A 16745-nucleotide genomic window follows, 5' to 3' on the forward strand; every position below is an offset into this window, starting at 1 on the left:
TTGAATGTTGTAGTTTGAAATCCTCTAGAAACTGTGAAGTAATAAATCTGCTAGAAAGTTGGCCCAAGGAACAACTTGTAAATCAAGAAGTAACTGATTGGAATATTCTACTCCAGAAACTGCAATATTGACAGTATGGATTATAAATTTTACTTTTTATAAAGTACTTTATAAAGCACTGTTTACTGTCTCTGCGTTTTTGTAAGAAATAAGCTTCACTTGTATAGGTAGGTGTTGCTTAACTAAAGCATGATTGTCACAGTGCTCTCTTCCCATCTGAAAATAGCTAGTAGGTGTTTGCTTTTCCCAACAGGAAATAGCACACTCTGGGATGAAACAGAGAGCTGTGCAGTTGTATGAGGAGGTCCATGAGCTCAAGGAACGTCGAGATCGAATGATTGCTGAGGATAAGAACATGGAGTCTCCAGAGGAGGAAAGAGAGAGATTACTAAAGCAGGCAAGAATAGAAAATGTTGTTATGTAAAAGATTCTCGAAGTCAGTATTATTAGGGGTGATAATACTTGAAAATACTTAAGTATGAACTTTGCCTTTATTTGTGCTCTAGGCAGTGCAAATAATCTGACATCAAAAATAGTTAATGAGTTGGAAGGTTGGGATATTTCAGGTTCAGCCAAAACCTGGAGACCTGTTGTAGTGAGTTCAGAGGAGGGCTGTGAAGATAATCCCAGGGCTGGAGCACCTCTTCTATGAAGACAGGGTGAGAGAATTGGGGCTGTTCATCCTGAAGGAGAGAAACCTCTGGAGAGACCCTATAGCAAAGTCCAGTACCTAAAGAGGGCTTATAGAAAAGAAGGCAAGTGACTTTTTTACATAGGCAGAAAATGATAGGGTGGGGGAAACTGTTTAAAATAAAAAGACAGGAGATTTAGACTAGATGTTAGGAAGAAATTGTCTACTGTGAGGGTGGTGAAGTACTGGAACATGTGGATGTCTGCAGTGGTTTTGGTTTGTTAATCTGAAATTTCTTGGCTGACGTACTAATTGATGTTGAGGGTTTAAGCGTTAGCTAAATTGCTTATGTACTTACTAGAATTATTTACTTATTTTTTTGCTGTGAGATAGGAGAAAGGTAAAACAGACTTAACTTTAAATGGTACAAACAAAACCTTTATTGCCTGAAACTATAAGAAAAAAGAACAAAATTTAGAATAACGCTTTCAGAACACTTCTCCTCGCCCAACACCTTTCTTAAAAAAAAAAAAAAAATTAAAAAATCTTTACAAACCACCACAATGTCCCATCTCTGGAAGTGTTCGAGGCCAGGTTTGATGAGAGCCCTGAGCAACCTGATTGAGTGGATGGCATCCCTCCCCATGGCAGGGCTGGGGAGTAGGGGGAAGGATGAGCTGGAAACAGATGATCTTAAAGTCCCTTTTAACCCAAAGTGTTCTATTATTTTAAGAAAACAAAATTGGCACGGTGAGGTTTCCAGCTGGTTTACTTGCTCCTTTTCATGAGATGTGTTGGTTGGAAAAACTGATCCAGTTGAACAGCAATTGTAAACTACAGTAAATTCACGAATACAAGCCGCACTGAGTATAAGCCGCATCTCTGGGTATTGGCAAATATTTCGTTTTTTGTCCATAAATAAGCCGCACCTGAATATAAGCCGCTCTGTGGTTCGCAGCGAGGACCCGCGTGCAACAGAGTTGCCAAATACTAACAGAACTGCGGCATGGCGAGGGGTTTACTGGCTCAACTAAGGCTGTGCAGGCTCGGCCTGCTAGGGGCTGCTGACGGGACCAGGTGGCCCAGCCCAGCGCTGCCACTCGGGGCTGGCTGCCGCCTCTGGGTTCGCTCGCCCCGGCCCCGCTCCCGCCGCAGCGCCAACCAGGCATGGAGAGAGCGCCCCGCTCGCGCCGCGGCACCGACCGGGCACGGAGAGAGCATCCCACTTGCGCCGCGGCGCCGGCCGGGCACAGAGCACCCCCTGCTCCCGCCACGGCGGCGGAGGGCGGGGGCAGAGCCCCCCCTCTCCTCCCTGGGCCACGGCAATGGCGGCGCGGAGCCCCCCCATCTCTCCCCTGGACTGCGGCAGAGGAGGGAAGAAGAGAGCCCTCCTGCCTCTCTCCCCGCCCCCCGTGCTGCCTGCAGGGAGCCAGGGCAACAGAGTAACACTGTAACAATCGCGAAATGCCGGCTTTTACTGGCAGGTGCTTGGCTTGGCGCCCTGGCTGGCACGTCTGGGGTTGTAAATGTCAGAAAATTATTCACATATTAGCCGCCCCTGAGTATTAGCCGCATTTCTGGGTTTCCACCAAAATTTTTGTCAAATTGCTGCGGCTTGTATTCATGAAATTACTGTAACTCCAGAGAGTATGCTTGTGGGGTACTGAATGGGTATACTAGTCTGGGAATAATTGTATCAGTTTCCAATGACCTACACTGTAACTAGCCATTTATACTTTATAGATTATTGATCTGAATGACCAATGTTAAGTGTGTTTGATTTTTTTAAAGCATGATTTTTAAATATTTGGAAGACAGGATGCTTAAATCATATCACTTTCTTGTTGGACTGTGTCACAAATTTGTGGCTTCAAATGCTAAGTTTCTATTGCTTGTATTTTACTTTCCGATTTTTTTTAAATTTTCCTTTTATCATTTGTAGATTTAATTTTGTATGTTAAAGTTGTTGAACTTTTTTATAGGTTAAAGACGACAATCAAAAAATTGCAAGCATGGACAGACAGTGAGTAACCCCATTATACTCTTGTTATAAATTACATGTACACCCTAAAGAGACATAGTTGCATTCCTTCACAAGTCTATTTCTACAGACTTTTAGAGCATCACCACATCTTCAAACCTGTACTAGTCTTAACTTTCTACAGATAATAAAGTATGTTCTGTTTCAGGTAAACAAGTTTTATAGTGTTATGACATTTAGGTCTGCATAATAAGATACTTCCATCCCTTATGAACACACCTTGAGAATATAAATTGGTAATAGCACTGACTTAAACTTGTTTAAGGCTGAAGAGGACATTGCTTTGTAAGAGCTGCTCCTCTGTGACAGCTATGAAATTGAACCTACATTACACTTCAGTCACATTTTTAAGTTTGCTTATGTGTTCTTAAAACCTAAGAGTTACAGAAGTTGCATTTTAAAGAGTAGAAGGGCATTGTTTTTTGATTCTTGGGCACTAGGCATTTCTGAAGACTGGCCAGAAAGTCAAGTAAATTTTATAATAAACAGTAATCTAGTGAGGGGTAGATAAAACAGTATAATATCTTCTGGATTTGAGCCTTTTGATTTCTCTTTCTTGAAAGAAACATTGGGATAATACATAAAATCTCTGAGAAACAAGTTTAAATTATTTAAGCAATAATTCCAACTATAATTATTGGTTAATTTTTAATGTATTTTAACTGGATAGTAAGTTGCTTTAAAGAACTTTTAATAAATAACAATAGCAAAGAATTATATTTGAAATTTTATGTAGAAATGTGTTAAAGGTAGTTTCATTTCACACTTTGATTGATTCTGTAGCAGAGTATTTTATTTGGAAATTTCTTACTGGATTTTACTGGAAACAGTTTAAGGAATACACTTATTGAAGTTTAACAATTATGTTGTACCTCTCCAAAGCTGAATAACAACCAGCAGAGGGACTAGTTGAGTAAGTTAAGAATTACTGATGACTCAACAAATAATGTTTTTTAATGAAAAAAATCTACAGAAATTATATTTAATAAACAGAGGAATAAAGTGACAGATGATTTACATATAACTTTTATAATGACAAGAATCGTCCTGATATTCTTTTGGTTTTGATAAATTTCTATTTTCTAGTTTTATACTTGACTTCTCTCTACTGTTTTGTTTAAAATAAAGTAAGTATTTTGCAACACAGTTTTAAACTTGACTCTCATTATCTATTTGTTAGGTTGGCAGAAGTAAAAGAAAAAACAGATTATTTTAAAAAGGTCATTCAACGACTTGATATGGATCTGGAGAACAATCGAGGTAATGTGATTAGAGTTGCATGAGACTATGCAGAACTATGTTTGGTCTATAACGAACTGTTATACCTATGAGTTGCTTAAAAGTTTTAGGCTTATGCAAACATCTAGTATTCATCAGCATGAGAAGTTCTGTACCTACAGGTACCACTTTTTCTTTTCAGACATAATAAATGGGGAGTACCCACCTTTAGTGGTGGGTATACATTCAACAAGTTCATATTGAGAATTACTATATAAAACAATAGGACAGCTGTCTGGTTTTCCATCCAATTTTAGTTTTAATATTATTTGAGGAATAGAAGTTTATCTTACTGGAAGCACTGCAGAACAGCCTCATATTTAGAAATGCTTTCATTGATTTTACTTTTTACATTATCTGTTACACTGTCAGTGAACGTGAAATTGAGAATATTTAATGTGTAAAGCAGACTGAATTCAGTATTATTTTTATCTGTCTTTGATACTTCTTGGGTTGATCTTTTTGTGAGAAGAGTTTGTAAACTTCCCAGTAATGGCCTTAGCTTATACTGACCTCTAGCAAATACCTGCTGCTAGTGCCTAGCCTAGGTTAGTTTGGAATTTGTCCTACTTGAAGCTATGGTTCTGGAGGAAGTAACTTTAGTTTGAGCATGGACCCGTAATAAAAGTTTCTCATAAAATGAAGATTCATGCAATGGAAAACCTTTTTTTGATTATAAGAGACCTTGTTCCGATAGGAGTTACATAAATATATATGTCTGCATTCCGGAAGTCTTTTTAAGTTATTTATTTCTGTAGGATTAAGGGATTGAGGTTCTTCTTACTTTGTCTGTTCTTGTGCAATCAGTGTAAAATCTAGCTGTTTCTTCCAAATGAATAAATATCTAAAAATCTGCCTCTAAGCAAATGTTTCAGACATTATCATCTTTTGCATGACAAAATATTTTGTATTTCTACTTGCGTCTGTTTATCATCTCTTGCATGATAAAATAGTTAATATTTCTACAGATATTTTTTTTTTTCAAATAATTTATTAAGACTGCTTTATTACATTTGTGTTTCCAGATAATATTATTGCAAACTTCATTGTTCTTTAATTTTTCCTTTTTGTTTGGCTTGCAACTATTTTTTATTTTAACTTTGGAGAATTACAGAAGGTAAGAAGCGAGTTGCTTTTTACATTTTGTAGTTCAGTGTACACACACTATCATTTGCTGGACTGTGTCTTTCACTGTTTTAGAAAAAGAAGTCTGTTGAAAAAGGGAATTTGAAGCATATGTAGGAGAAAGCACATGCTTTTTGTCAGCATGTCAGTACCAGTCAGAATATTCAAAATCAAGTTACTTTGTGGTATAATGCAGAGGGAATTATACCTCCTTGTGTAACACAGAGGGAATAAAAATATTCATAAAGAGTGGCTTTAAGACACATAAATATAAACTCCCAATGCTGCCTTCTCTAGGGAGTGGAGAGAAAATCACAGAGGGCCATTTATACTTCTGCTCTAAATCAGCATCTTAGTGTGTCCTTGAAATTCCTGTGCACTCTTCCTCCCCGGTGACTATCAAGTGAAATAGCTGGGGAAAAAAAAAAGGAAAAAAGAAATTTGTGTGGTCTTCAAATAGCTTTTTCTATACATACTGGACAGATCGGTAACTCTGTTTTATGACTCACCATTACTAGAATTTTTAAGAGTAGAACAGGCTAAGCTATTAACTATTGGAGCCTTGTCTTGCAAAATGAGAGAGAGAGTCCAGCAAGGAACAAAGCCACAGCTGCAAGGAAGCTGAAGCAGAATCAAAGTCCCTTAGGGCCCCTCAGGTGTTCTTATTGTTTGTATATACCAGATAAAAAGGAAAGCATAAGGGTGCACAAATGAAAAGTTATAGAGAAATTTACTTGCTCAGTTTCATCTGTACCTATTTGATTCTTTTACTTTGTATCTTTTAAAATGAAAAACTTATGTTAAAAATAAAACAGACTCAATAAAAAATTTACATGTTTGAAACGTAAAATTATTTCTAGCTATTGCAATAGCTATTTCTAGCTATTGTCTCAGCTTCTTGTGACAACAAGCTTCCCACTTTGCTAATACATATAAATTATAAGTTATTTATAATCAGTAGTTGAAATTAAAAATAGGGTGAATATGTATGTTTTTCCTTACTTTTAATACCACTATATTGAAGGTGTATGTAAATGTTCTTTCATACCTTATTGTGAAAAGCTTACTGTGCATCTCATTTTCCTAGACCATTGCTTGTACAGTTCTCCTGTTTATTTCCCTGAGATTATCAGTTTCTTGCAAACTTATGACAGTCCTTGTGACAGTCCATTCTAATAGGTGAAAGTGCAGTTGAAGTGGCTCATATATTAATAAACATGTATTAAGGGCTGCAGAAAGTTTTGCTTAATCATGGTACCCAAATACACAAAAGCATTTGTTCACTATTATTGAAATTCATATGACTTCAGAAAATCCCTGTGAACTTCCTTTGTCCAGTCGAAGTATTTATCCCACTCCTGTTTAGAAGCCCAGAAGGCTATCAAAATTGTACTGAGGCAGATTTTTTTAGACCTATTTTCTTTTTTAATATAAAAACATATATTCCATTCTTGGAATGACTACATTAGATGAAGTAGGATGAATCCTGTAGTTCATAGGCATATAGAAATTTTATTTTTGAAACAGACAGTTTGCCTTCCTGGAGGAATCTAGGCCTGAGACAATGTAAAGTTATATCAATGTTATATCTCTTGTAGGAGAAGAAAATTGGAAATACAAGGAGTTGAAGAAGAAGGAAGAAGGCATGGACAGTAAGTTGTCTAATATTATTTAGCCTAGTATTTATAATAGGCCTACTTTCACTAAAATACAGGTTTTGTTTTATTGTTACAACAATTAATTTATAGCTTCAAATAATTGATGTGCTGATCTTTGCATAAAGTTCAGCGGTCTTGTTCTGTGGACAAGATAATGGATATCTTACAGGAGAGTCACAAATATTTTGAGTGTTTTTCAGGGCTTTTCATCAACCATTAAGTGTCTTAGGAACAGCTTCATTTATGAAAGCAAAGCTGTAATTAATTGATTGAGTGATTAAAAGCAGAACTTCAAAATGGAAGACTGTAGCTAGAATGTAATTCTTTAAGTCTTCTCATATCTGTTATTTACTCAAGATGAGTGTTGCTAAAGCTTTGTTACATGTCAAAAAGTTTTAATGTTGTAGAGACTTCAGTAGCATCTAACAGGATGAAAACAACTGGGTTTAACTATACGTTATTCCTTGTGTACTGTAGGAGTTTAAAAAAATGTGGGTCTATTACTCAGCAAAAGGGAAAATGGTCAGTAAGCATGCTATTGAGGTTCAAGGGATATAATACCTGTTTTATAAGTGTTCTCTAAAAATATTCTATATAACTTATGAATAGCATAATACTAAAAGAAAGGTCTCAGCTCATAATAAAAGAAGGTGAGACAAAATGCAAGGAGTTTCTGTGTTTTCAAATTACCAAGTTTCCTGAGAACCAAAAGACAAAAGCTCACTTGATCTGGATTTTCAGCATTAGTACAAATGGTGTCTACAGGGGTTGACTTTTTGAGTTTTGGTTCTGCTTCTACTCTTTGTTAAAGACTATTGATACAGTTCCAGACCAGTTAGTGATTTGGGGGAGCTGAGACCTGAGAGGTTTGGGGGAACATGCCAGCAGTCTTAAGGATGGGAAAAGAGCAAATATGGTGCCTATGTAGAAGAAGAGGGGACAGGGAAATACAGGCCAGTCTGATTAGTATCTTTCCAGAAATAATTTGGGGAAACTGTGCAAGCAAACAATATGTAAGTGTTGCAGGCATGGGAATATGAATAACACTAGTATTGATTTGACAAGTAGAGTAATTTGATGACTATAAGGTGCAACCTTTTGTCTAAAATTTTGACCCGAACCCGGAAGTGCGCCTTATAGTCTGGTGCGCCTTATATAATGGACAAAGTTGTGAAATTTGCCAAACCGGAAGTGTGAGCCGCAATGGGGGGGCGGTGCTGCGAGAGTGCCGAGTCGCGAGGAGGATCGGGAGCGGGTGGCTGCAACTGGCAGGAGCTGCGCAGGGAGAGAGGGAGCTGCCGCCAACCTCAGCCTCAGCAGCTGCGTGGGGAATGAGGGAGCCAGCACCGGCCCCGGTCCTGGCTGCCACGCAGGGAGGGAGGGAGCTGCTGCCGGCCCAGGCACGGGGGGAAGAAGAAGCCGCCGCCGGCCCCAGCCCAGGTGCAGGGGGAGGAAGAAGCCGGGTGGTGCCGGCCAGCCTCGCCTTGGAGGGAAGAAGAAGCCTGCCCCGGCACGAACCGCACAGGGATGGAGGGAGTGAACCACCACTGGCCCCAGCCCGGAACAAGCCATGCAGGGAAGGAGGAAGCCACTGGCCCTGAACCGCTGCGAGCTGCGGCCGCCCCGAGCCGCAGCTCGCCAGCTGGCGCTGGAGGCGGGCAGGAGTGCTGAGGCCCATGGCACAGGGCTACGCCAATCTGTGAAAAATGTTTGCAAATTGAGCACCTACCAGTAATTCGCTACTTTGTTGCACACAGCACAGCTCCTTGCTGCAAAAAAATAGTGCGCCTTATAGTCCGGTGCGCCTTATATAATGTACAAAGTTGCGAAATTTGCCACCTCCAGGAGGTGCACTTTATAATCTGGTGCACCTTATAGTCGTGAAATTACTGTAAACTTTTTTTCCTTTTTTGTGTCAGAAAAATACTGCAGAAAAAGGAAGTTGTAGCAGATAGTGGGTACTTTAACTTCAGTACAACTTCTGCTGTCTTACGGTGTTTTTAGAATAAAGCTAGGCAATATTATCATTATTAACCTATATTGAGCATTTAGTTAAAAAGTCGGTTATGGAAGATTAAATGCCAAAATGAAAGAAAATATTGTGTGGAGTTTTGCAAGGTGTTGCGTGTTCAGATCAGTCAGTATTTTCTTAATCAGTTGGATGATGGGAGAGAACATCTGACAGAACAGCCACAGGAAGCGAACCATCAGAAAAGCTGAAAGGTTGGAGGACGTGGTTAGAATTTAGTATACTTCTGTTATGTTATAAATTAATTACAAAATGGTTTGGAAAGGACTAACTGTAAGTCTTTACACTTGACTAGCGTAATCAACAGCAAAAATGAAGAGTAGGGAGCAGTTCATTAGTTATGACTGTGGTATGGCTCAGAGAGTGAAAGACAAAGTGAACATGGCTGAGCAGCATCAGACTAACAAGGAAAACACCATAACAGTAGGTGTTCCGATTTCATTGGAATGTAATTTGTTAGACATCTGAAGTAATCTTTTCCTCTATGCACCAAATTTTTCAGTTGAGAGAATTGTCTCTAGTTCTGCACATAAAAACAGGGGCTTCAGTCCTGAAGAAAACTGATGGGAGTATGCAGAAAGCATGACCTGGAAGGAGATATAAAAGAATGAGTCTTTTAATTTAGGAAGTTTATGACAGTTGTCAAATGTGTAAAAAGGCTGTTTCAAATAATAATGGAATAATTTGTTTTTGCGTATATGTGGAGAATAGAAGAGGAGTTATATACCACTAGCTGCAGAAAGATTTCAGTTTGGATATTAGTAAAAACTTCCTGACAGTAAAACCTACCAAGCATTGAAATTGATTGTCCAGGGGACTTTTAGACTCTCTCAGGAGTTGTGTGTGTGAAGAATATAGACAAACATCTGAATTACTGACACAGAGCTTTTTTAGTTCTGGAGCAAGTGAATTAATTGGATGAGCTTTTGCACTTTCTTGCATTCAAGAGTTTTTCTGAATCTGTGACATACACAGCATTCAAATGAAATAAGGTAAATCAGACCAGTGTGATGAAAAAAAAGTTGCTTGCAAAAAAGCAGTGTGATGAATGTAAAAACCGACCTTGCTTAATGTTTTTAAATAAATTCAAATGTTTGAGACCAAAAAACCATAAAAAGTCCAGAGTGCCAAAGGAGAAAAACACTAGTCAAATCAGATAGCTACATTTCTGATGTCTTAATTTCACCATTGCAGTCTCCGTTTTATGGAATTACATATCTGTGGATGTTATGATTTTAGTTTCATTGTTCATATTTATAAATGTGTGAAAATGCTTTTCTATCATTGTCAAATGCTTCTTGCCCAAACAACGACTTCTCCAGTTTCTATCCAAATAGAAAGTGTGCAAATCCTTATGGTTCCTGAGTGATCCTATGTGTATAAACCATGTTTCAGGAGAAGACCCAGCAGGAAAGAAATGATCATGACTTAGAGCTCTGGGTGACATCTTGCTGGGCTTCTAACCTCTGTGGGATGTGTCCAACATGTTTTATCTTAGAATATCTTTGTCACCAGTGTTGTATTCCTAGAACCCAGATACAGAGTACCTATCACTGTTACAACTGTCAGATTCAGTTGGACAGCTACAAAAGTGGACATATATTAGAACTGTAGCTAAGGGACATCACACAGAAGGGAAGAGTGATACCAGGTCTCGCATCTTTTCCAGTGTTTGGCATTTGGTCCAGGCCATTAGAGATAACACAGTTACATGTTTCCTTTATTTAGCAGCCCGTTTTGATAGCTTTCAGAAAAATAAAGACTAAAAACTGCTGGGAGAAGCATTTGGAAAAGCATCAGAAATAGTGTGGATAACATTTCTTTCCCATTGGGTGGCAACTCTTACCTAAACACTGTACAAGAAAGTAGTGGCCTCACGTATGTGTCAGTGGAAGAATTCTTCTCATTTTCAGTGCAACCCGTAAGTTCACAAGTTTCAAGGCTTTTAAATAAACAATTGAAGTAACCTATCTGAAACTGTACTGCTTAGCAATTTAATGCAGAGTTTTGACTGGAAACAACATTGCAACTGTATAAGTAAGAGCCTTGTTTTTTCATGTTTGTTAATCTCTAGATTTTCTGGAGACTTTTGAAGATGTGAAGAATCAGGAATTAGAACGAAAAGCCCAGATAGAAGCCAACATTGTTGCACTCCTGGAACACTCAAGCAGGGTAAGCATGTAGCAGCATTTCCGTCCTCCTTTGGTAAGCTAGGACTTTAGACATACAGAACGGGAGAATGATTGGATTAAGAAGGATGATGGATTTTATGTATTCATGTTTACCTACATATTAGTTTCTTAAAATGATTAAACATTAGACCATGTACAGCAGTAGTTAAAAAAAAGGATTTGTTTAATTTCTCTGCTTTTCTGGGGGAAGAATTTTGAAGTATGTAATATTGTGACCAGAACAACGAAATCTTTTCATTGTTTCTATAACTCTTCATCTCTGCTATAACTAACATTAATAATGATAAACATTTCCAAATACTGCAAAGAAAACTACTGCAATATTTTTTTTATCCATTTGCAAATGTCAGTTCATGGGTATTTTGTCTCTTGTATTACTGAACTAAAAATATCCCCGTTGTCCCTCTGATGTGAAATATGTCTGAAATACCCTGATGCATAATATTTAATGTGAATATTATAAATGTATAATGTAACAGTTCAGAAACTGTTCCCATTTGCAGTCTGCCTTTTTTTTTCCACTTTCAAGACTTCTTTTAATGTTTTTGGCTTCCATGAATTATTTTATGTTATAGAAAACTTTTATCTGAATAATATTTTGATTCTATGATTATTTTAATTGTCTCTTACCTCTTAAAATATACCATAAGGTATATTTTAGGCACTGTCACTTACTTTAAAACAGACTTAAATGGCAGCACAGTTTATATTTGCTGCATTTTTATTTCATCTCTGCTGGCCTGTCAATACATTTTTTATCAGAAGCTGGCGGAAAGAAAATCATTCATGTTTAAATCACTCAAATAGCAGTGTCATAAGACAGGAGGGTTTCTTACTTGTCCAGTTACCAGTTGTTTAAAAAATACCGCATGTTCTTATCATTGTTGGTAACACACAGAATCTGAATCATATGAAACAAATTTCATCTGTTACCAATCAAGAGCTGAAGATTATGCAGGAAGACCTCACTTTCAAATCAAGCGAAATGCAGAAATCACAGAGCACTGCTAAGAACCTGATTACAGGTGAGATCAGTGATGGATTTTCTAATTAATTCCTTAAAATAATAAAGACTACCTGCATTGTTACACTGACATCATGTAGAAGATTTCCAAATATTAAATACCAATCAATCTCCAAATATTAAAATACAGTGGTAAGTTCACAAATTGAAATGCTTGTGGTTAACAACTTACTTGTTTTCCTCAATTTATTTGTATTTATTATATTTATTTATATGTATTATCTGGTAGTTATTGTATACTATGTATTTATAATAAGTATGCATACTTATTTATACTTACCTTACTATTATCACTTAATGATCACCTTCCTTGCACAGATATATGTTAAACAAGTCTATTTCAATGCAGGGGTTGAATTGAGCTTGAATTTGATTTTACTAATACTTACCTCAAAATAAGATCTTTCATGATCTTGAAAGAGTGTTTAATAAACTGAAACTGAGCCTTCCACAGTAATCTAACTGTGTATTATTTGTAAATGTAGTTCTTATTATCACTTACAGTAAATTCACGAATACAAGCCGCACTGAGTATAAGCCGCATCTCTGGGTGTTGGCAAACATTTCGGTTTTTGTCCATAGATAAGCCGCACACGAATATAAGCCGCTCTGTCGTTCGCAGCGAGGACCCGCGTGCAATTAGTAACAGAATTGCGGGAGGGTGGGGTTTACTGGCTGAGCTAAGGCTGTGCAGGCTCGGCCTGCTAGGGGCCGCTGACGGGGCCAGGTGGCCCAGCCCGGTGCTGCCGCTCGGGGCCCGCCGCCGCTGCCACTGGGCTCGATCACCCCGGGTCGGCGCTGCCCCGCAGTGGCAGGCAGGGACGGAGCTTCCCCCGTTCCTACGACAGCGGCGGCGGGCGGGGACGGAGCTTTCCCGCTCCTGCCGCGGCGGCGGCGGGCGGGGACAAAACATCCCGTTGGCTCCCCGAGCCGCGGCAATGGCTGCGCGGGGCTCCCGTCGGCTCCCCGGGCCACAGCAATGGCTTGCGCGGGGCTCCCGTCGGCTCCCCGAGCTGCAGCAATGGCGGCGCGGGCTTCCCCCTCCCTCCCCGGGCTGCAGCAATGGCTGCGCGGGGCTCCCGTCGGCTCCCCGGGCCACAGCAATGGCTTCCGCGGAGCTCCTGTCGGCTCCCCGAGCCGCAGCAATGGCGGCGCGCGCTTCCCCCCCCCTCCTTGGGCCGCAGCAATGGCAGCGCGGGGCTCCCGTCGGCTCCCCGAACCGCAGCAATGGCGGCGCGGGCTTCCCCCCCCTCCCCGGGCCACAGCAATGGCGGCGCGGGCTTCCCCCCCCCTCCCCGGGCCACAGCAATGGCGGCGCGGGCTTCCCCTCCCCCTCCCCGGCCCGCGGTAGGGGCGGCCCGGGTCCCCCCTCTCCTCCCCGGGCCGCGGCAATGGCGGCGCCGGGCCCCCCCCCCCGTCTCTCCCCTGGGCTGTGGCAGAGGAGGAAAGAGATCTCTCCCGCCTCTCTCCGCGCCCCCCGTGCTGCCTACAGGGAGCCAGGCTCCACCCGCGGTGCAACAGAGTAGTGATTTGTAACAATCGCAAAATGCCGACTTTGCAGCTGCTCGGCTCAGCACTCTGGCAGGCACTTCTGAGGTTGTATTAGCCGCTCCTGATTATTAGCCGCATTTCCAGTTTAGGAGCAAAATCTTAGTCAAATTGGTGCGGCTTGTATTCGTGAAATTACTGTACTTACAGTTTATGCTTTTCCAAAGGTATACATACCACGGGCAATTAATTGACAACAACAGTGAATAGTTCCCAGGGCTTCAGTTTTGCAGAGCGAATACTCATTTTGACTTTATTTTCAAAATACCCAAAATGCATGAGTATTTTGAGTATTTCAAAATACTCAAATACTTATTAGCATCCTCTGTAATTTCAAAAAACAGACAATCATTTTATTTCATTCCCATACCAAGTATTTTTTAGTTCTTTATTTGCACTGTTTATGGTCGAATTGTCCTCACAATTCTGTGTCTTTGCCAATATCATTATTGGTTCAGCAAACCTTTCCTTGTTTGTTAGGCTGAAAGGAAGGGGCAGGAATTAAGAATGATAAATCATTTTGTTAGAAGGCTGTTACGTCTTGTATTTCATAGTAATTTTCAAAATAGGAGTTGGTATTGTGACTTCAAAGTAGTTATGAGTAAATAAGTTTCTTGGCACAAAATGTTAGAGAAATTGATTTTCTGTTGTGTGTTTGAACACCTAGTGTTTGCTTGTCTGCAACTACTCATTTTGCAGTTGTAGTGGAGTTTAAATTTCTGGGTCTTATATTAAAAGTTCAAATATAACTTTTTGTTTTTTCATAAAAGCATAATTTCTGACTATTTTGCAATATAATGATGTTTTGGAAGCATGTAGTACTATAGAGGCATTATTGAAATAAAAATTTCTTTCCCTCCAAGGGAGGAGGAGGAAGTTACAGTACATAATTTTCAGCAGACAATTTAAATTATTCATAAGTAAATATCTGACAGCTAGAATTCACAATAGGATAGCAAACAACTTAAGATCCTTTCAGAAATACAATGAATGCTCAGTTGTTAGAAGTTCCTTCTAACCTTTGAATTACAACACAGTCATCTTCAGGATTCTTTTGTTACGATTAAAATTTGTATTTTCATATTTTCGTGCCGTAACAAAGATATAAAAAGTCCAGCAGCAGAAACCTTAAAAAAAAAATTAAAAAGAAAAGGAAACCATGAAGGGTAAACAAAAGTGCTGATGGCATAGTTTCCCAAAAACATTTCCCTGGGTCACTGTAGTTTGTTCTGAGAATTTGCCACTGCATACACACTGCATGCTAGATGCTGCGACTTCATGGCCTATCAGAAGGAACTGGGCTGCATCCTTTTCCTGTCTGTTCCCCTAGAGGAATTTTGAGGTTTTTTCAGTTTTGAGGTTTTTTTCATTGAGTCTGCTGCTGGATAAGGATAAAATTTGCCCCTTCCAGTTTCTTTCTTCAGAATGTGTGAATAATATTGCAGTCACATTGTGGTTGTATTGGACACTATAGTTCAATAATTTTTTTTGCCTTTTTGGCATTTAGGTTGGTACTACTCTACGTGCAAAATAAATTCCAACTGGTCAACTATTTTAAAATAACAAAATAGATATATTAGAACAACTATATAAAAGGTGAAAATGCTGTGATAAGATCTAAGTAAATTCTCATCAACATATGTAGTTGTTTTCTGCTATTTCTTTCCAATCTGAATTTTTTATTACTATATTATTTTTTTACTGTTTGTGATCAAAAACTCTTATTTATTGATGTCCTTAAGCAATTGTCTTTAAACCATAGTGCTGTAGGAACAAGAGTAGTAAAGCTGTGATCTGTTCAGTTGCGGTTTACAATCTGTCATTGTCCAATATCAGAAACTTCATTGTGAAACTTGGAGCAGTTTTGAGATATTGTAGACACAGCAGAAGTGTTTTCTTAAGCCCTTTGCAGGAAGCAATCAAAAATATTTTAATTTAAAATCCTTCTTTTAATTTGCATGGGCATTTTTCATATTTATATGCACATAGAGAACACATTCAATCTTACCTTATGGAACAGCTTTACTCAGGATAATTGCAAATGGTATACAATAATCTTGGTTACTATTTTTTTATTTATTTTGAGGCTCCTAAAGAAATCATAAAAGTGCTCTGTAATAAACCAGAAATGTTAATAAAAGGAAATGTTTCACTCTAAGATATAAATATATGGCATAAATACACAAGCAGAGAGATGGGTAGCAAAATCTTACTCTGAGTGTGTTTTGATGAGGTGAGATTTTCCCATATAAATCCACCAACAAAACGATACCAAGGTTTTGGAAAGGTGAACTCCCATTCTGTCATATGGACACATCTATTTTCTTCTGCCTTGAAGATTTATACTGCTTTGGTTAAGTTGGGGAGCAAATTTTCTCTCCTTTTTTCAGCACATCAGTGCAAATCTCAAAATGCAAACTTTTGCCAAGAAAATATTTTTTGTGCAGTCTCATCCCTCCCAATAGTGCATGTTGCCTGATACTTTAGAGTGTAGGAAAAAAAAAAAGCATTTTCTGTGTCATTCTTTTGAGTTGGACACAGATCTGAAACTTAAGAAGATGTAGCCTTGTGTTTAATGTTCAGGAATGTGAATGAAATGCAATGACAGGTCAAGTCGCAAAACCATCCAAACTAAGTCTAACCAACATCTAGTCCTTCCCCACTCTGGGTAGCTTACCTGCAGACTGAGCCAAAATATTTTTATTACTTGGTGTATCTGTATTTTTTCTTCTCTCGCATGTCTCGTGTCCAGTTTCAGTCTCTACAGTCTCTTTATGTCGGAATCCACCTACAGTTCTAATTCCTTTCATTTGCTGTAACTCTGTTATGTTTTTAATGGAGTCTCGGAAGTAAACGCTGTATATTGTAGCCCATGTTGATGTTGTAAGCTGTGGTGTCTTCTGTGGATATATGAAAGTACGTATGAAAGTTTTCCTGTACAAAACAAATGTTTAAAGCACGTTTGGCTATTTGTTGTCCTAAAACTAAGCCTTATCCATATTCAAGCAGCACAAACAAAAATAGCAGAATGCTAAAAAAATAATAGAAATAGTTCTTCTGTTTTTCTGCATCATTGCAATAAACTTTTTCTAAGTTATCACTACTGCTTTAAGATTGTAGTGATATAGTTAATTGTGTGGTGCTATAAACATTAAAAAT

At 38.9% G+C, this 16745-nt stretch overlaps 1 protein-coding gene across 2 annotated transcripts in view; it reads left to right on the forward strand.

The window, feature by feature from the left end:
* IFT74 (intraflagellar transport 74) overlaps positions 1 to 16745 on the forward strand; it is a 40874-nt gene that overhangs the window by 17445 nt on the left and 6684 nt on the right. For both annotated transcript variants that reach the window (XM_033084884.2, XM_033084885.2), the window contains exons 11-16: positions 314 to 457; positions 2674 to 2714; positions 3913 to 3992; positions 6734 to 6787; positions 10897 to 10994; positions 11913 to 12039. In XM_033084884.2, the coding sequence (XP_032940775.1) occupies positions 314 to 457; positions 2674 to 2714; positions 3913 to 3992; positions 6734 to 6787; positions 10897 to 10994; positions 11913 to 12039 (544 nt within the window). The remainder of the gene's footprint in view (positions 1 to 313; positions 458 to 2673; positions 2715 to 3912; positions 3993 to 6733; positions 6788 to 10896; positions 10995 to 11912; positions 12040 to 16745) is intronic.

Source organism: Catharus ustulatus, chromosome Z (genome assembly GCF_009819885.2).
Source record: "Catharus ustulatus isolate bCatUst1 chromosome Z, bCatUst1.pri.v2, whole genome shotgun sequence".
NCBI classification, from domain to species: Eukaryota; Metazoa; Chordata; class Aves; order Passeriformes; family Turdidae; genus Catharus; species Catharus ustulatus.